Raw genomic sequence first — 20,007 nt, forward strand, 5'->3', positions numbered from 1 at the left:
TTGTTATTTAAAAAAAAAAAATGATATGTTATGGGATGAAATAAGATAAAAAAAAATAGTATAAAATTTATTTTAATAAACATTTAATTCTTATAATATAATTAGGGTTGAACCAATTTAAGATACCAATCACAACATTTTAATAACTTCATAAAAAAAAAACAATTAGTTATTTTTAAATAAAATATAGCTCCAGTTATTAAATTCAAAGCATTTTATATAAAAAAATCATTAAGTTTAATTTTCAATCAATCAAATATTAAAATTTAAAATTTTAAAAATAATTTTAATTATACAAAAAAAATTAAAAAATAACAATTAAAAAAAAAATCAAAATTAAAATATAAAATCAATTTTATATTTTAATAATGGGTGAAATTTAAAAATAGTAAAGGGATAAAATTTAAAAATAATGATGATCAAAATTGATAAAAAAATAAAAATGATGTTGTTATTAAAGAATAAATTAAAAAAATAATAACTTTTACAAAAAAAGAAAAAAAAAATAAAATCAAAACTAAGAAAAACCAAGGGTAATTATCAATTTGAATTTAATGATGAAATTAAAAACTATTAAAACTTTTATAAAACAATCAAGGATAAAAATTAAAAATTATAAGAATGAGGACTATACTGGAAAATATAATATCTAGTACATTGAGCTCAAATGATAAAAATAAAAACAAATAAAGCCTTTATAAAATGACCAATACTAAAAACTAGAAATCAAAAAAATAAAAATTAAAGTTAAAATTCCAACAACCAAGACTTCTAGCTATAATTGTTTTTTATAAGAGAAAAGATGAAGATAAAAAATGATTATTAGCGTCAAACACGAATCACAAATGAAGATACGCGTTGCGCTGATAAAAAGAAAACACTATAGCGCTTCCAATGACATGTTAGAAAGGTATTTTGGATGTTGGGAGGTGACGGAGTTGATGACTTTCACATACTTTTAGGTATGAAACACACACGTTTACCTTTTTGTTTTATCTAGTGAAATATAGAATTTCTTTTGAGTTAGTTTTATAATTATAAAAAATCACGTAAAAAGTTAAAAACACCCTTTAATCTCAAAATTATTTTTTAAAAGGATATTTTTGTATTTTTACTATACATTTTAATCCTTCATTATTTTTCATATTTATATAAATATCAAAGTGCCCAAAACTTCAATTATAATAGCAAAAAATCCACTGTAAAAAATATGGAAAAAATCCTTTGACTCCATGTTTATTTTTTTTTTCTTATAATGATATTTTGATGTTTTTTTTGTGAGAAAAATATATACTTATTTCCATTCTATTTAATAATAATAAATGAGTAACATAAAAAGATCTCAATATTCTTGTAAGTCTATTTCAAGTTTTTTTTTGGGTGTAGGAAAAAAAAGGTCACGATACTATATTATTGCAGTGAAAAATTACAATAAATCCTGAGCTAGAGTACTCTCTCAAGAGATTTTAATTCTTTTTACTATTAATTAAAACTAAGTGTTTTAAGGAATAATCTAAGAAATGACATCCTCGTATCAATCCAATGGAATCATAAATCATTTTAATGTTAATCCCAAAAATTAACCAAAAAAGAAATCCTTAAATTTTATTCCAACCATTTGAAGTTAATTTAATTCTTTTTAATATTAATTTAATGTACCTAATAATTTTATCTTCTTTTTTTTTTCACTTTTTTTTTATGATCACACGTGATCGTCGATTGAATGGAACCACTATGAGCTGATAATCGGGTCAGTTTGTGTTAGCACCGAAACAGAGAAGGCCCAATGGACCATAAGCCTAGCCCCGCCCATTTGTAACTCGACAGGACAGCAGACTCGAAAAAACTTTAGGGTTTTAGGGTGGTCGAAACTCAGCAAACTCCGAGCTCCGACTCTACTGAGCCCTTCGCTCTCTCAAGTGACAAAACAAACACCAAGTAACTTGTAGCAATTTCTCTTTATGTTTTTTCAGCTTCAAATGTTTGTTCTTTATTTGCAAAATCCATTTCTATTAACTCTATTATAATTGTTTGATATACCATTTCCTTAGCTTTGTTAGTTTTTTGTCTGCAAACTGTTTGTTCTAGTGCTTGAGAGAAGCTAAATCTTTTTCTTCCCTTTTTTACCCCACCTTTTGGGTTTATCCTGAAAGTAGAATTTGAGAAAGCATAGAATACAATGGATGGAAGATTAGCGAATACATGGAGATTAACATTGAACGAGAAGAAATTCATAGAGACTGCCTTGGCTTCAAACCTTAGAATTGATGGTCGTAATCCTCTTGAGTATCGCAAAATTACCATCAAGTTTGGAAGGCGAGTTGTTTTTTACTACTTTTTCTTGTATTTCTTTTGTTTTCCAAATCTTTCAAGCTCTCCTTTTTGGTTTTACACATTTTACCGTATTGTTATACCTGTCTTTTGCTATATAAAAGTTGATGTACTTTTGGTTTAAATGATGCATAAGAGTTGCAAGAGGAAAAGAATAACGGGGTTCCTTTGATGAGTTGTTATTGTGTCATAATTGCTAGTGTCTTGCCATTGTTTGGTTTTGTTTTTGAAGATTGGAGAGTTTATGGTTGATTGTTAAGTATATTGGGATTGGGGTTGATTGAATGGTATTTGGTCATGGTAAATTTGCAGAGAAGATGGATCATCAGAGGTGCAGCTAGGACAGACTCATGTAATGGGTTTTGTGACAGGTCAATTAGTTCAGCCTTATCAAGACCGGCAGAATGAAGGGACACTTTCTATTTTTACTGAGTTCTCTCCGATGGCTGATCCTTCATTCGAACCAGGCCGCCCTGGGGAATCTGCAGTGGAGTTGGGCCGTATAGTTGATCGTGGTCTAAGGTGATCTTTTCTTATATTGTTTTAGTATAATTTCTTATGTTCACTGGCTCGATGTTTTTATTTGCTGTTCGGTTTTAGCATGAAATGTTTCCCTAAGAATACTGTATTTGTACAAACATTTGTGTATCTGCGTGTTCACATGAATGTTACAATCATATGTGAATATGACATTAATGATGCCAAATTGTTTTGGATGGAGTAATTTTGGTTTTTCTTTTTTACACTTTTTTTCTCCCTTGAGGGATAACATGTCAGGGCCTTCTTAGAAAGTGTCAGCACTGCATATGAAACTTATGCTAGTCCCTCAAAAGAATACATATTTATAATATAGTTCAACTTTGATTAAATATTTAAGTGACCTTTCAGGGAGAGCAGGGCTGTGGATACAGAATCGCTTTGTGTTCTTGCCGGGAAGTTAGTGTGGGCCATTCGTATTGACCTTCATATCTTAGACAATGGAGGGTAAGCTATGTTAATTTTGTTGTTTAGTTTTCTGCCTTTTATGTATGTTCTTAAGGTAATTATTTTAAGTCGAAATTTCTCTCATTAAGCTCTCCTGCATATTTTTTTCTTTATTTCTTCTTTTACTAATGCTAAATAGTTATTATTTGACTAATACTCACTCATCTATTCTGAAAACAGAAATCTTGTTGATGCTGCCAATATTGCTGCCTTAGCCTCTCTCTTAACGTTTAGAAGACCAGAATGCACTTTAGGAGGTGAAGATGGTCAAGAAGTGATAGTACATCCACCAGAGGTGGGCTAATTTAATGCTTTTAATTATTTACTTGTAATAGAAGTTTGGATTTCAACCAAGGAAGCATTTTCTTGGTTCTGTGTTTTTACCTTTAAGAACCAACCTGGCTTGTAAAATCTACCCTTAGTGGAGTCGTGCTTTATCAATTGATACCTCAAACAATCTGGAAATAAAAGTATTGAACTTAATTTGTTTATAATGTCACACTTGAGACCTTTTTAAGTTGACTATCCTTCTTTGTCTGGCCATCATTCTGGTTGCTGTTATACAACTCAGATGATCAGTGCTTTCCAATCTCATATGCATTCTATAAGTCTGACAGTAGCGGTGAAAATTACTCATGTATCTGATTAATTGGATAACTGTGGTATGGGAGTGGAGAATGGTTTCATCATAATGTATGGGATAGAGTTTGTAAAGAATTTTTGCCTCTTTATATAAGTTCATTTGACTAATTGTATACCTAATAATTCAACTTGTTTAACTCATTGTGTTCCATGCAAGGTAATGTGGTATTAGACCTTAACAAAATGATAATCCTAGAAACTGTGGTTCATGATGCCATGCTGGACCAAAATTATTCGCTTAAAGTTGCTTAATGTCCATGAAGTTTCCTAAAATTTGAACTTGGAAGTAGCAATGAAGATTGAATTGTGTCTTGTTTAGAATAAGGGTGTGCTTGCCAGAGCTGTTTTCTCCATCATTGTGCATTGCAGCTGTGTGTATTTACTTTATAGAAATAATGATATCATCGGCCTATTAGAAGTAGTTGAAAGCTTTTATCACTGGTGTTAAGAGCAATTGTTTGTGTGGAAGTTGTGCCCAGGCATTGTATTTTAAATAGACTGTTTGCCTTCAGAATAAGATCCTAACACAACACTCTTTAATAAGGTCTCTAGAAAGTCAGAGAGAGAGGAAAACTTTATAACTTCAGAAGTAGCCATAATTCCATGATCTACATCTTGAATTTGTCCACATAAAAAAAAGGACCAGTTACTCTGAACTGGAGAGTCAGAGGTCCTTGTTAGAAACCTTCCCTGTTTCTTCTCCTAGTAAATGTTATAGGCTGTATGATATTGTTGTGGCAGTTACATGTCAGACTTTTTGATGTTTTATCAACTTTAGCGGTTTGCATTTTTCATATTGTTAAGTTGATTGTTATCCATTGCATTGTGACAGGAAAGAGAGCCACTTCCTTTGATAGTCCACCATCTCCCTATAGCAATAACTTTTGCATTTTTCGGTGGTGAGGGCAAAATGGTGGGCAGATTTATACTACAATTCTTTGTTTTTGTCCACTCCTGATGCATATTGATGTTGAGCTTGAAAAGCTCATCACCCGGTTCTTTTAATCTGAACTTGTGCTATGTAGGTTGTTGATCCTAACCAAAGCGAGGAGGCTGTTATGGGTGGAAGAATGACTGTAACGGTTAATGCGAATGGTGACATTTGTGCAATTCAGAAACCTGGAGGGGAGGGTGTGCCACAGAGTGCTATTATGCATTGTTTGCAACTTGCTTCTTTGAGTGCTGAATCCATAACAAAGAAGATAAAAAATGCAGTGAGTTTCTTCTCTAGAAATCTTTTTGAATGTTGAGGTGCCATTTCTTTTCCAATGCCAAATATGCATGCTCTTTTAATGCAATCTATTCTTTTCCTTTTCCTTTGTCAGTTTGCTGCTTCTAGAAACAAGTGGCCATGGGATTGTCTTTTGCTCCAAAACTAATTTTATTGTGTGAATTGATTTAGGTTGAAGCATACAGCACAGAGAGAGCATTACGCAAGATCAAGCGCCACCCTACTTCTGGTGCTGGCAATGTTAGTGTAGCTGCTCTTGATGTAACAGAGCAAAATAAAACCGTTGAGCAGGTGGAAGGTAGTGAGTTGTCAAGGCATCATATGGAGAGATTAAAGTTGGTACCTGATGAAACCTGCAGCGGTAGAGGTAATGACAATGATGGTGATATCAAACCATCTAAACAAGGTGGAACAGGTCGAGGACAGGGCAATGCTATGAATTTTCTTGGGGGTCCATTAAGCTGGTATGGTGCTAGCACTCTCCAATGTTTTTTTTTTTTAAGTGCAAACTTGCTCTTCCAAAAGAAGATTTTGCATCCATCGTTAAAATCATAATCATGAGCTTAGTTTGTTGAAGATAGAAAAAGTTCTCTGAATCATGAATTTGATTACCTGAAAATGATCTCTTGACCCTAAAGCAATTTAATAACATTAGTTTCCAGACCATTTCTCTGCTATATACTTTAATATTAGTTTATTTCTCTCTGTGATGGATTCAAGTCTGTATGATTATGACTAATGCAAAGAGAGAGTGAGAGCTGTGGAACTGGCTTCTCATTAAATATCTCAAAAGCTGGTTGGTTATTAACTCACCTGGATTTGCGGTAATTAGAAATTCTATAGAATTATAATAGGCCTTTCTTCTTGTTCTTGTGCTTTGGAAACTCTAATCTATTTGGTTTAAGAAATTTTCAACTTGATTCTTTTCCTAATTTTTGAGTGATTACTTTTAAAAGGTGATTCAAATCTTCTTTTTTCCTCTCCTCAGGGATCCTTATTCGAAGGGCGTTGATCCTGATTCCCTGAAAGCCTCTCTAGCCTCACGTGGTATGCAACTTGTACATTTTTCTTAAAAGTACAAGAAATTACCTTTGCTTCTCTCCTGCTTGTAAATGATTTCGCTCATTTTGCACCTGTGAGGTTCTTAGTTCACTCGGTAAGTAAAATTGTATAAACTCTGAAGCAAAACTCGCCCCATCAAAGAGAATTTAACGCAGACTTCAAACTGTTCTTTTTTTATGGGAGGCAACTCAAATAAATTTCACAGAGAAACAAATCTTATTTTCCGTTCGAAAGGTCAGAATAGGTAATTGGAGCTGCATGAGTAAGTTGACAAAGAGGCTGCAGATCTCCTGCTGTGCTGTTGTTCCGTGGCAAGAAAGTTAACCTTCTTTATTCTGACTTGTAGCATTTTATGTGAATTAATAATATATTTTTCATGCCTGGGCATTGGTTGTGGGAGAGTAGAGTAGCAGTAGTATTCCATAAAACAGGGTGCAGTTATCATAGATTGATTTAATACATCTTATGATGGCCAAGGACCTTCTGTCTGTATACAAGCTGCTTTAATCATTGTTTTGGTGAAATAATGGATAATGAACCCATATATGCATTCTGAATGTGTATATTTCTTTGAAAGGGCAACCTGATGGACTCTTTTCAAGTATTTTTTGTGCCAATTTACATGGCTTATTAGTGATTTGCGTCGTGTGTGAAATATGCAGGAATATCAACACGGCATGTGAAACAAAAAGGAAGCGAGGAAAATAGTCCCAAAACTGATCTAGAGAAACCAACCGAAGATATTAAACAAGCAACTTTAGCTACAGATACATCTGGAACTGCACTGCAAACAAATGGAGAGAAAACATTGAAGGATGCTGTGAAGCCCAAGAACAAGAGGAGAAAGAGAGCTTCACCCATCATGAAAGGAAGTTAGATGAACTTCTGAGCAGAAAAACATCTACGTTGCAGGTATGCCACTGAAGTCTTTGGGAACATGATCCATTTGCTTATCGTTTTAATGAACTCCTTTTGGTTTCATTTGTCATGGAAGCTCCATGTCACCGCCCTGTATAACACTCAGATAGAGAGAGGCCTGCCCTCTTTCTTTTCTTACACCATCTCAAATGAGTGGAATATCAGTGCTATATCGTGTGTAGGTTTCTCCTGACAAATTGGGTCCATTCTGTCATTTAATGAAGTCGATTATCACCTTGAAATTTTCTTGGTACTGATTGTCGATCCTTTTCAGATCTGACACATCCTTCCTTCAAGTCCCCCTTTATTACAATGAAGGGCAACTGGTGTTGGAAAATTCAACTTCATATTCAACAGTGAAAGACCAGAATGAACCAGCAGCGGCCAGGATATACTGAGGTGGAGACCAGAAAGAGACTACTCTGAACTATCTTAATGATTGTCTCTTGCTAATGGATTTACACGTGTTGGCTGCATGGGTATTGTCACCCACTTTGCTTGTGCTGCTTAAAGTTGCCCTTTATCGCCCCCCCCCCCTCTCCTTTTGGAAGTTTAGATAGGTTAAACTTGTTAGAGATGCTATTTTCATGGCAGTGGTGCTTTGCTTTGACGCCATATGCTGTGTTTCTTACAATGTTCGATGATATAGTTAGTGAGAGGGAATGAATTCAAATTGTAATTCTCCTCTTCAGACTAGTGTGTTTTTTTTATCAGGCAAGTCTTCGCTGTCGATCTCTTTTGTGGGGGGACCTGTTCTTTGTTTCAAGCAACTCAAGAATAGGAAACGTAACATCTATTCAACCATGCCTGGTGCAAAATCTCAAATCAGGATTATGCCAGTCTAACTGCTGTATGTTTATCATTTCATTTCATTTCCTTGCCCATTTTCTTCTCGTGTGATTGATTATTCTTTTCAAAATGCATTACATGCTAAAATCTCTTACGTCACTTCTGTTATTTTTCTTAATTCCATGCACCGATGCGTGGGGAAATGCTTTGCTGTTTCATGCAGATGAGACTCCTGGCTTTAGGACAAGCCGACGCACCCGACCTGTATGCAAAGATAATTTGTTTTCCACCACAGATAATTTGTTTGATTATCGTCTTTATATATATATATATATATATATATATATATATATACTTATTATTAGTAGTTAAGAGGGTGTGGTAGTAGTTTAAAGTTTTTTTTTTGTTAGAAAATATATTAAATAGTTTTTTTAAATAATTATTTTTGACATCAGCATGTTAAAATAATTTAAAAATATAAAAAAAATTAATTTCAAATAATTTTTTAAGTTTTTCTTTGAATATTGATTTCACTCATGTTTTTAAATACCGTCAAAATCTCAATTATCGAAGTATATCGTTGCTTCTTTTAAGATAAAAGTCATTGCAAATACAGAATTTTAATTATATGTTTATTTTCTTGTAATGTCTTGGGTAGTTTGATTTTGATAGGCAATTATCTATAATATAAGCAAATCTTTTATCATATGGTAATAATTATGCTAATTGATTTTGTATTATTTTTATTGTATTTAAACAGGGACAGTAATAAATCACATATTCTTAAAATAATGCTTATTGATTCAAATTTTAAGGACTGTGCATTGAAATATTAACAATTAAAATTATTTCATTATTAGCTCAAAGTGTATTTTATATTGCACTTATTCAATCCACACGTGCTTATTCGGCTGAAATAAATTAAGAAAAAAAACAAGTTATCATTATAGAAAAAAACATAGTCTACATTCTCAATGCATATTAAATTTAAATAAATATTGTAAATTTTTATTACATGATTTCATCATTTTATTAGTGAAGGGTTTGGTTGAAAAAAACAATAAGGGTGTAAATGATGAATAATTCAATTATTGTATTATAGTAAACTTTTAAATAATCTAAGCGGCTTTGACAAGGATTGATTTGACTTGGATATGATTTTCTTGTCTTTTTTTATTTTTCCAGTTTTACTATCATTTAACTATATATATATATATATATAAAGACAACTTCTAAATTTGTTTTTTCTTTTTTCTTTTACAAAAAAGGAGAGAGTGGAGATAAGGCAAAAACTAACGAAGTAAGAAGCGGAGTCCGTTACGCAAAGTCCAGTCACTCACACACAAATTATCTGTACAGAAAACAACACCGTAGCGTTTTTCATGTTTAGTAGCGAACAAAAAAAAAACAGAGCAGCATATTCCATTAACCAAAACTGGTAACGATACGAGGAAAGGCACCGCAATCAATGATTGATTGGCGGATGAAGAGAAGAAAACAAGCATCAGCTTAAAAAACAAAGAAGAGAGAGAGATTCAGCCTTCAAATGGGTTTCTCCGAAGACAATCTAAAGGGGTTCATTCTGGCTTTGGTGTCAAGTCTATTTATTGGTGCCAGTTTCATTATAAAAAAGAAAGGCCTTAGAAGAGCTGCAGCAGCTTCTGGTGTCAGGGCTGGTAAAAAACGTTTTCTTTTTTCGGTTTTTTGAAATGAGATTTTGGTTTTGTGAAACGGTTCTGGTTTGGATTGTGGGATTTTTGTAGGTATTGGTGGGTTCTCATATCTCTTGGAGCCACTATGGTGGTTGGGCATGATCACGAGTAAGTTGTCCTTTTTCTATGTCAATGATTCTTCTTTTGGTTTTGGGAAAATCTGATATATTTCTTGTGTCGAAATTTCCATTTGCTCTGTTCTATGTAAATGAATGGATGCTTTACTTTTTGTTATTTATAAGTTGGTTGTATCTTGTGATTCTTTTGATTTAATTGTGAAATTTAATGATTCATATTGTCTTTGAATTAAGGTTCTTACATTTTTCAGCTTAATGTTAATAATTCAGTTGATATCTTTTTTCGTTTGGTAACTTAAGGAATTGATTAAGTTTTCTTGTTCTAGTCAAATTGAGGATTGGTAGTTGGTTAGAGTAAGCGAATTATGATTAGTAATGACCATCTGATTATTAGCTGATTGTTTGTAGAATATCTCTTGTTGTCTGGTTTCTAATATAGTGATTATCGGAGAGGTTGCAAACTTTGTTGCATACGCATTTGCTCCAGCAGTTCTCGTTACCCCTCTTGGTGCATTGAGTATCATTGTCAGGTATATCTCTTATTAAGTTCGTATTGCATGCTAAATTTTTTGAATTTTTATATTAAATCTCTTCTTAATCACATTTCTTGTGTTTTAATTTTTTTTTTCATGGTGTGTAGTGCTGTGTTGGCTCAGTTTATCTTGAATGAGAAGCTGCACCAGCTAGGGATCTTGGGTTGTGTGATGTGCATTGCTGGTTCTGTTGTAATCGTAATTCATGCACCACAGGAACACCCTATAACGTCTGTTCAGGAGATATGTAGTATGGCAACTCAACCAGGTTAGTTTGCACCTTCACATGCGCATCTTTCTTTTATTGAAATGGTTCTTTTTTATATACTATTTTACCATCTGCTGCAGCTTTTTTGCTTTACGTGGCCTCAGTGATTGTGTTGGTTTTCATTCTGATCTTCCATTTTGCTCCACAATGCGGGCACTCGAATGTGTTAGTGTTCACCGGCATCTGTTCATTGATGGGTTCGCTTTCGGTAAATCATCTGAACCAGTGATGTTACTTTGATTTTTAATTGTAAGACGAAAGCTATGAATGTAGATACGATTTGTTTTTTCATTCAGTTAGTTTTAAAAGATAAAATAACTTAATAAAAAACCATTTTGTATTGACGGGGATGAAGTTTCATGCATTTTGAAGTTAAAAAGTTCTACAATCCTTCAATGGTTGCGAAAATTCACTTTTTCAATGACTAAAATTTTAATTATGTGCAATGAACTTTCCTGTGGTAATTGTTAACCAGATCTCTCAAGAGAAGTGACTGATAAAAATGTTATCTATGCTTTTCTTGGCCAACATAAGGTGGAAAGTATTTCCCTTAGTGATGTTGCATGTTTATGTAATGGAGCTTGGGCCAATTCAATTGCTTTACTATTTCTCCTCTTCTACTGGGATGGAAGAAATGAGTAAACCCCACTTCCTTTTGTCATTTTTTATTTTCATAATATGTTTTGTCTTCATCATGTGCAGGTGATGAGTGTTAAGGCCCTTGGAACTGCACTTAAATTAACATTTGAAGGAAACAACCAATTGCTCTACCCAGAGACATGGTTCTTCGTGTTTATTGTGGCCACATGTGTCATCATGCAAATGAATTATCTAAACAAGGTTAGAAATGTAGAAATATTGCTTTTTGTTTATGCGAATAAGCTTATCGTGCTTATATTTCCAAAAGTTTGCTTCTGCATAAATCATGTTCCCTCTTTCTTGCACTGTTCTCCTTTTCTCCTTGATCTTCTATGTTTTGCATTGCTTACTTTTTGATGTCTTTTCTCCATCTTCTGCATTGCTTGCTTTTCTGATATTGTGCTTAAATCCCTCCAGAAGGTTAAGCTGGCATGTGTGATGAATTCGACTTGCTGTTGGACATATGGCATGACCCAGTGCACATTTTGACTTCATTTTACTTGACAGCAAGTTACTGTCTAGAATATTTGACATTCTTCCAATTCTACACGTATAATTTAGTGAATTAGAGAAAAGTTCTTTGTCACAAGTGCTGTTTCATTTTTACACCTTTTCCTTCTGAAAAATTAAAATGGAATTTAGATTGCTGCCATCAACATGCCCATTAAAATTTATGCAAATCCCTATACTGTCCATTATAAAAATGCTACCAATTCTATTCTTTCACTGTTCTATCATGATTTTCTCTTGTTTTGGTGATTGGTGATGAATTGACAAAGCTGAGACTTGAACTCTGAATCTCACTCCTCTTGCTTGTGAGAGTCCCTTTGAACTACAAGCCCATGTGTTACATTCCATTTTTTCTCTCCTGATTCTCTCTCTATTATGTCTTTCTCCAATGTTATCCTAATCCAGTCTATTTCAGCCTTAACTCCAAGTGGAATGCACAAGATTGTGGGCTAATCCGACCTCCTTTACCTTTATTTTCAACTAGGATACATGATAAGGTCAAATATAGCTGATTGGTAGTCATAGTTTCACTAACATTTCACAAACAGAAATGAGATGGGGGGACAAATACTCCAAAAATAGATTTTGTGTTTTAGGATTGCTAGAAAATGAGATGTCAAGCCGAACCATGCATTTAATATGATGTTTGGTGACCTAATATTAAATGCAATAAGTAATCAAATATAAAAAAGTTCTGAAATTGATCAAGTGTTTTGTAGGAAACTGAGTAATTTTGTCTCAAGAGGGTGTTGCTATCAACATCCCATTGACCTAGAAAACACTGCTTAGGTGATGTACTAGATAACGCCTTAGGCCATAATTTTTAAGGCACTTTCTGTGTATAGTTCTTTCAGAGGTATGGTGGCTGGGAAGGAATGATGCTATTGAAGCCAGAAAAAAATACTATCAAATTGTTTTTTTTCCCAAAACTGCAACGTTTCTTTTTATTTTTACGTTCATCAATGCTGCATATATTTTTTGGTTTTTTAGAATCTAAAGATGGTTAAAATGTATCTTGTATCTATAATTCTTATTTGCTAAAAAACTGCAACCTTTGGTGTTTCAGGCGCTTGATACATTCAATACTGCAGTTGTATCCCCCATTTATTATGTCATGTTCACGTCACTTACGATTATTGCCAGTGTAATCATGTTCAAGGTACTGCTACTCTCTTGTAGAAGTTTACATTGTGTAGTTGCATGTATTTCATTACTTTGTACATTTTTTGCTTGATGCTCCTTTCATTTTAATTGGATTTCACTGAAAAAACTATACTGTAGCTTCAGCTTGTTGAGGCATGGATTTGTAAGTTGATGCAAGATAGGATAAACAAAATGTCTTGATTGCATTCTAACATGTGATTTTTTATGCCTCACTCACTATGGCAAAGCCTAGTTATCAGGATGAGGATGCTGTCACTAGGCTTAGTTTGAGAATAATTCCATTTTCCTCCTCCAGACCTTTATTTCAAACAGTACAGTGTTTCATTTCTGATCCTGATTTGACTATCTATTGGTAAAAATACATTACAACAGGATTGGGATGGCCAAAGTGTGGGAAACATTATATCAGAAATATGTGGCTTCATTGTTGTTCTCTCAGGGACCATCCTACTACACACAACCACAGACTTCGAAAGAAGTTCATCTTTTAGAGGTGCTTTGTTCAGACTCTCTCTCTTTGATTTCCACTAAATCAGTGTAATCAATCTTGAATTATGAGTAATATTCTTTAGTATATTACTAATTTCATGTGGCTATGGATGTTCAAATAAATCAGGCAGCTATGCATCTTTACCCCCTGCATTATCTGCCCGACTCTGCAGTGGAAATGGAGAATTTATGAAGCATGATGAGGAAAACCAGTTGCCTGCTGAAGCCGTTTGCTTACAGAGACAAGAAATGCACTAGATGTGCTCTCCACGAAAAAATCTCTTATGCTTCATGTTATTTCATATGATGCATGATCCATATCTCGAGTTCTTTGGCAGCATTGCTGTGCGATTTTTTTGTTACCATGGAGTTTCTGGTTACATCCAAACAGAAGGCAAACAAATTTTCTTTTGATAGGTTGTTTTGTGGCCCTCAGAAATCCTTGAGAATTCATCTTCTTCATTTTTTTTCCTGCAAAGTTACGGAAGAAATCATTCGATAGCCTTGGAGTAGTACGTCTTCATTCTCATGTATGATCTACAAGTGAATTACACGTGGATGTGAGATGAGGAAACACTGAATCGGAGTGTTCTACACATTCATTTGTTGGGATGTGGAATGGTCATTGATGCGTCATTTGTTGATACTTGTACAGCGTGTTTGAGATTGCTGGTGTAAAGGGTGGCTCATTCAACTTATTTAGTTGTCAAAGGCAGTGCAAAGAGAGTGATCAGAACACCCAGAAACCTATTTCTGTGAAGAAAGTTTTAAAGGGAGTCTATGCCCTGCAATTGATTTATTGGAAACTTGAGCTCTGAGGTGGTCCCTTTCGTTATTTTACCTTGTCCCATAGGTTTCATTCTTTGAGAACAGGCAGAATAAGGTATTCTTGTAGTATAGTATCTGTTCATCAATTACTTGTAGGCTTGTAGATTGATTGATTTTTTCAGAGAATTGAGCAAAGAGGGAGATGTGTATCCTTCACATTTCAGCAAGACTAGAATTTGTGAAAACGAAATGTTGAACGTGATTCCATTGGCCCACGGTGTTTCTTATTTTTAACTTCAATTCCAGTGTGCTTGTGCAGATACGCATAGAGAAGAAACACAGTAAATTAAATCTGATTCTTGTATCGGTAAAATTTGCTCCATTTTGGATAATTGATCCTTACTAATTATTATTAGGAAACTAGTTTTTCTTTCTCCCTTCTTCTCTCTTCTTTTGTATACTTTTTAATTGTTGGAACTAAGTGAATTAAATTGTTCAGAAAAAAAAAATGAAGTTTATGTTGTCGTTCACGTAAGGAAAAAAAAAATGTTTTCAAAGATTAAGGGAATTAGTTTAACACTTGATCTGCTGGGAGTGATTAATTTTTTTTTAACATGAAAAAATTTAAATGAAACGGTGATATGATTTGGTTGATTTGTCAAGTTTAAATATAATTTAGATAATTATTAAAAATATAGTTTGAATAAAAACAATTCAAGATAATATTATTTTTTTAATATTAAGATGATAATATATTGTATCAACTCGGACTAAATTAGATTAATTTGTTAAAATATATAACATGAGAAATTACAATATATTAATTGTATGTAAAATAAATTAAAATAAATTATGAAACACAATTGTCAATCAATCCAATATTGAAGGATGAAATTGAAAACAATTAATTAAAAAATAACAAAAAAAGATGCACAAAATCAACCAGAGTTACCTTTTTAGTTTTATGACTTGAGTTATAAAATTAGAATAACTACTTGAAAAGTAACTCAAAACAAGATATTAAATTATATTATCAATCAATCCAATGTTAAATAATAAAAATAAAAAAATAACCAAAATCAATCTAAATTAACTCATTAAACTTGTGATATGAATCATGAAACTGGAATAACCTCATAAAAATCAAATTGAAAAAACAACTCAAGTAAACCATGATTATCTTGTTAAATTTGCAACCCAAGTCATAAAACTGAGATTCTTTTATATAAAAAAATTAAAACAAATTATGAAACATAATTATCAATCAACTTATTGTTGAAGAATGAAATTGAAAAAAAAAATCAATCTAACAAAAAAACATAATAAAATAACTTGAGTAAACTTGGATTAAATTGCAAAACTCGTGATTCGAGTCATGAGACCAAAATAACCTAACATAAAGTAAAATAAAACAAATCATGAAGTTTAATTCCTAATTAATCTAATGTTAAAATATATTAAAAAAATAATTAAAAAATAAAAAACTCAAATTAACAAGTTTAACCTGTTTTACTTACAGGATAAAATTATAAGACTAGAATAACTATATAAAAAGCAAACTATAATAAATTATGAAGGTAGATCTATAATAAAATAAATATTAAAAATAAAAAATATTATTAAATAAATAATGTTTTGTGATATACGGTTGATCGACAAGTTTAATTAATCCTAATGGGTAACACTCTAATTTATTTTATGTGAGAAACTCATATCTAACATAATTTATTTTAAAATATTATAACAAAATAATGAATTTCATATTTTTTTAAAATTTATTATTTTTTTAATTAAGTGATGTTTGAATTTCTTAAATTTGCATGAAATTATCTACTAAAAAGATATATCGGTTAATTTCTAATAAATCAGGTGATGATTGAATTTCTTGAATGAGGGTATTTTCATCTGTTTATATGAAATTATTTATTAAAAAGATAGAATAAGAACTTATTGAAAGTAATTAGAACTATAGGAATAGATTGATGAATTGGCCGAAAATGTAGGGATAAGTTGAGCTAATTCCCCGAAAAATTATTCCACTGACCAATGATTTCATTTTTGTGTGCAATTAACCATTAGTTTAATTAAAAAAAACTTAATAGTGTTAAATAAGCATCTTAATCTAAAAAATAAACAATCTATATCTATATCTACAGATAATAGTAAAATGATAGCAATTCACAAAAAATACCATGGTAATTCCTTTTGTTTTGATATGTGGACAGATCATATGTGCAATGGATCTATTATTTGTTAATCATATTATGACACATATAAAAATTATAAAGTAAGATAGGCCTCTTATTCTATGTTTTAATATATATATATATATATATATATATAATAAAACTTTAATGAAGCTTTGGAGAGAGAAAATAAATAAAATTAAAAAAAAAACTTTAGATCAAGATTTCCTATAATATATCTGTTTTTTATTGTTTTCATTTAAATTAATGATAAGTAAAATTAATTATGAAATAAATCATAGTTGATTTACTTATGTAATCCAAGAATCTATTATTAATATGTTAACTATAAATTAAAAAAAATATGACAATTGAATTCCTACCTTTAATAATTGAGTTGTCATTTTTTTTTTAAATCTAAATCTAAAAATGAGCACTTATTTCCCAACTCTATATTTTACTATTTTTTTTTATATGTCATACGGGATATATTTATTAATAGATTATAGTCATTTCTTATCTCTCAATAAAAGAAAAAATAGTAGATGTGGAAACCCATGGCGTCATCAATCCATAGATACGGTAGTGGTCCTGAGTTAAATCCTTTTTGAATAGTTTCTGTGATTTTTAATCTCTAAATGGCTCCTCTTTTATTTATTTATTAAAAAAAAATACTCAATTTCTTTCATAATTATCACCGTGGTCTATAATATGGAAAGATAACATGTTAGCATATCAACGTCAGATGGCCTGCTTGATCAATAAATCAACCTCACAATTAATAAGTTAATATATCAATATATTTGTTTACACGACAAACAATATATTAATTTATAACTTAATAATATAGAGCACGCAAAGTTAAACTAAATAACTTGCCGCTTTATATTTTCTTATTCAATTAATATTATATATTACAAATAAAATTATAATTACAGTTGTTTTTTCAGAGTATTTTTTATTTTCAAATTAAAATTTTACATAAAAAACTTATGAATTTTTTTTTATAATAATTTAAAATAAATAAAATTTAATTTTTTTAAAAATATTTTTAAAACACAAGCATATCAATCTTCTCTTCCTCAGGACACAACGCAGGCGCCCAGCGCATAGCACTTTTAACTTTCGTATAATCATAGACAGGAGAGCGTAGCAAAAATAGAGAGAGGGAGGGAGAGAGAGAGGGAGAGAGAGAGAGAATGGAAGCAAAGTTAGGGAGGGCGTTCGAGTCCATCACCAACTTCTTCACCGGCGCTGACCAGATCCCCTGGTGCGATCGCGACGTCGTCGCTGTATGTCATTCCTCTTCTTTTTTTCTTTTCTTCTCAATAAGTATCTTTGCAATATGGGGTTTTATCATTTGGGTAGCAATTCATATTTTTTTTAAAAAAATAACACTTTTTAGCAGCTATTTAGTTAGATTTGGGAATTTTTAAGTTTCATGATTTATTAGAGGTTAGCTATGGCTGCAGAATAGCTATAGATTGGTTGATTATTACCAGTGCTGATCCATCGAGGTTTATTAAGTAGCAGTACTGTAATGTCTTGAAAAGGAATCATTTAAACCTAGCAATGATTCTCTTCTTATTTTCACTTTATCTGTGACTATTTTGGGTTTCCTTTTTTCGAGGTCGATTTTCTTCATTCAACCTCTCTAGTTTCTAGATGATCTCAAAATTATAAAAGATTAAAAGATGCATGGAGTTTTCAATGTTTTAACTTGATCCATTCTTCGTTTCGTGGCTTTATGAGGAAAACTACTGATGTGGGATAAATAAGAAAGATCTACAAATACAAACATCTGCGTGTTGCTATCAATGTATGGCCGGTCATATACGGAAACCGCTTCTACTCCTTGCATGGTTTTAGCCTTTGGATTCCGGAGGCGATTGTTTTGTAACTGCTATTTACTTTTTGTGTCAAAAGTTAATGATATATCAGGGCTTTGGGCATGGTATTCTTTTTGCTCCAGACGTTTGTAACATTCATATGACAGGTCATTCTTGATTGTATTATTGTGTGTTGTTCTCTTTTCTTATTCTTTTCACTGATGCATCCATAGGGATGTGAGCAAGAGGTTCATGAAGCTGAAAAAGGTCCTTCTGATGAGTTTAAGAATGAATGCATCATGCGTTTGTCGTGGGCTCTTGTTCACTCAAGGCAGACAGAAGATGTACATAGAGGCATAGCTATGCTTGAGTGTAAGCAAAAATACAAAACCATCTCTCTTTCTCTCTCTACACACGCACACATCCATGGTTTTCCCTCTGTTACTAATACTCACTTTTGCAGCTTCACTGGGCAGCACTACCAGCCCTTTGAAACTGAGAGAGAAGCTCTATCTTCTAGCTGTGGGTTATTATAGAAGTGGTGACTATTCAAGAAGTAGGGAGCTGGTGGAAGACTGTTTGAAGGTTTAGTATCCACATTTCTTATTCTTTTTTTCTTTTGAATTATTGTGGAAAGATTTTTCCTTCTACGTAATGTTGTTTCCTCATAATTCATAACCTCATTCCAGTATTATGAATGTATTGCCTTGTCATAGTGCATTTTGTAGATATGGTTCATCTAAAATGATGTTCTGCCCTCAAGCTGCATGGTCATTGAGAAGCCAAATGTGTGATTTAAGGTCATATGTTGTATGCTATTCTATCTTAGTTTCTTATGCGTTGTGACTGAATCGCAAGGGCATGATCATTTTATAGATTGAGCCTGAATGGAGACAGGCGCAATCCCTCAAGAAAGCAATTGAAGACCGGATCAAGAAAGGTAAAATGTTGGTGATACTGCTTGTATTATTCATGTGAACTGAATGGATGAAGCTTCTGAATTATTGTCCTTTATTTTTGGTTTGTTTGTAGATGGTGTGATAGGCATAGGAATTGCTGCTACTGCTGTTGGACTGGTTGCTGGTGGGATTGCTGCAGCATTTGCACGTAGGAATTGATGTGACCTTTGATAATCACAGATATGCACGAGGAATACACTTGATGACGTACTTGTTGCAGAAACCAAAACTAAATTGTGGTTTAATACATGCTTACCTGTTCCTTTCGTTGATGAAAGAACTTAAGAGGTTTGTCTTGTTTATAACACAATTTTCTTGTAAGATAGTTACCATCAAAGTGTATACTTTCGGATTTATCTGAGAATTGCTCCCTCGTTCTTCATTTTTACTGTTGTCTTTGGTCAACAGTCCTGCTCTTTCCAAGAGACATGGGTATTGTGTTCATAACTTGCATGAACTTATTCTGCTTCTAGTTCAACTGTCTATCAAAGGTCATTTTTCCAGGGTAATGTCAGCTCCTTCTGCCCTGGAAATGCAGCAGCATGCTGCAACCTAATTCAAAAGAAGCATGAAGGTGACTAGTTGCTGTCGGAGAGGCCGTGCAGGTGGTATGTAATGTTACAGGCGTTACCACTCTCAGTCACAATGCAGCAAGCTAAGGGCAGCCGTTCATGTCTTCTCGAGCCCCTGAATTCATCAATTTGTGCACTTTCAAAACCTCGAGAAGCAGAGTTCGTGCTGGATTACCAAAAAATATTTAATAGATAATAAAAATAAAATAAAAAACTGAAACTTCCCTATGATGTCAGTCTTTGCGCGATTAGTACAACTCTTGATTGCTTCATCGAAATCAATAATGTTTGTAGTTTTTTGTTCTTTTTTAGGAAATTCTTGAGGCCTCCTTCCGAACACCCAA

General features: G+C 32.6%; 4 protein-coding genes across 8 annotated transcripts in view; all 4 read left to right on the top strand.

Annotated features, from left to right (window-relative positions):
* LOC105131036 (protein CHROMATIN REMODELING 5-like) overlaps positions 1-12,257 on the top strand; it is a 38,331-nt gene extending 26,074 nt beyond the window's left edge. The window contains exons 32-33 of the transcript XR_843349.1: positions 8,994-8,999; positions 12,245-12,257. The gene's annotated coding sequence lies outside the window, so the exon portion shown is untranslated. The remainder of the gene's footprint in view (positions 1-8,993; positions 9,000-12,244) is intronic.
* CER7 (3'-5'-exoribonuclease family protein) lies at positions 1,832-8,046 on the top strand. Of its 5 annotated transcripts, none has more exons than XR_843348.1 (11): positions 1,832-2,316; positions 2,644-2,853; positions 3,220-3,315; positions 3,496-3,610; positions 4,790-4,870; positions 4,983-5,171; positions 5,360-5,652; positions 6,177-6,235; positions 6,913-7,162; positions 7,245-7,346; positions 7,443-8,046. XR_843348.1 is itself a non-coding variant. In XM_011033793.1 (11 exons), exons 2-10 carry the CDS (start codon positions 2,180-2,182, stop codon positions 7,125-7,127), a joined length of 1,395 nt encoding a protein of 464 aa, XP_011032095.1. In that variant the 5' UTR covers positions 1,842-1,938; positions 2,157-2,179; the 3' UTR covers positions 7,128-7,162; positions 7,443-8,046. The 5 variants fall into 5 exon arrangements, 4 of the variants coding, with proteins under 4 accessions (XP_011032094.1, XP_011032095.1, XP_011032097.1 ...); XM_011033793.1 differs by lacking the exon at positions 7,245-7,346 and having other exon boundaries at positions 1,842-1,938; positions 2,157-2,316; XM_011033792.1 differs by lacking the exon at positions 7,245-7,346.
* On the top strand, positions 9,313-14,417 carry LOC105131031 (probable magnesium transporter NIPA3). The gene is made up of 9 exons (XM_011033791.1): positions 9,313-9,633; positions 9,721-9,777; positions 10,186-10,276; positions 10,387-10,547; positions 10,628-10,755; positions 11,250-11,387; positions 12,763-12,855; positions 13,233-13,353; positions 13,477-14,417. The coding sequence occupies exons 1-9, from the start codon at positions 9,504-9,506 to the stop codon at positions 13,605-13,607; spliced, it is 1,050 nt and encodes a 349-aa protein (XP_011032093.1). The 5' UTR covers positions 9,313-9,503; the 3' UTR covers positions 13,608-14,417.
* A 2,986-nt stretch (positions 14,418-17,403) lies between these two features.
* Positions 17,404-19,477, top strand: LOC105131037 (mitochondrial fission 1 protein A-like). Its single transcript, XM_011033802.1, has 5 exons — positions 17,404-17,595; positions 18,366-18,504; positions 18,596-18,717; positions 19,009-19,072; positions 19,165-19,477. Exons 1-5 carry the CDS (start codon positions 17,503-17,505, stop codon positions 19,248-19,250), a joined length of 504 nt encoding a protein of 167 aa, XP_011032104.1. The 5' UTR covers positions 17,404-17,502; the 3' UTR covers positions 19,251-19,477.
* The last annotated feature ends 530 nt before the right edge of the window (positions 19,478-20,007 follow it).

This window comes from Populus euphratica, unplaced genomic scaffold, assembly GCF_000495115.2.
Source record: "Populus euphratica unplaced genomic scaffold, PopEup_1.0 scaffold76.1, whole genome shotgun sequence".
Lineage (NCBI taxonomy): Eukaryota > Viridiplantae > Streptophyta > Magnoliopsida > Malpighiales > Salicaceae > Populus > Populus euphratica.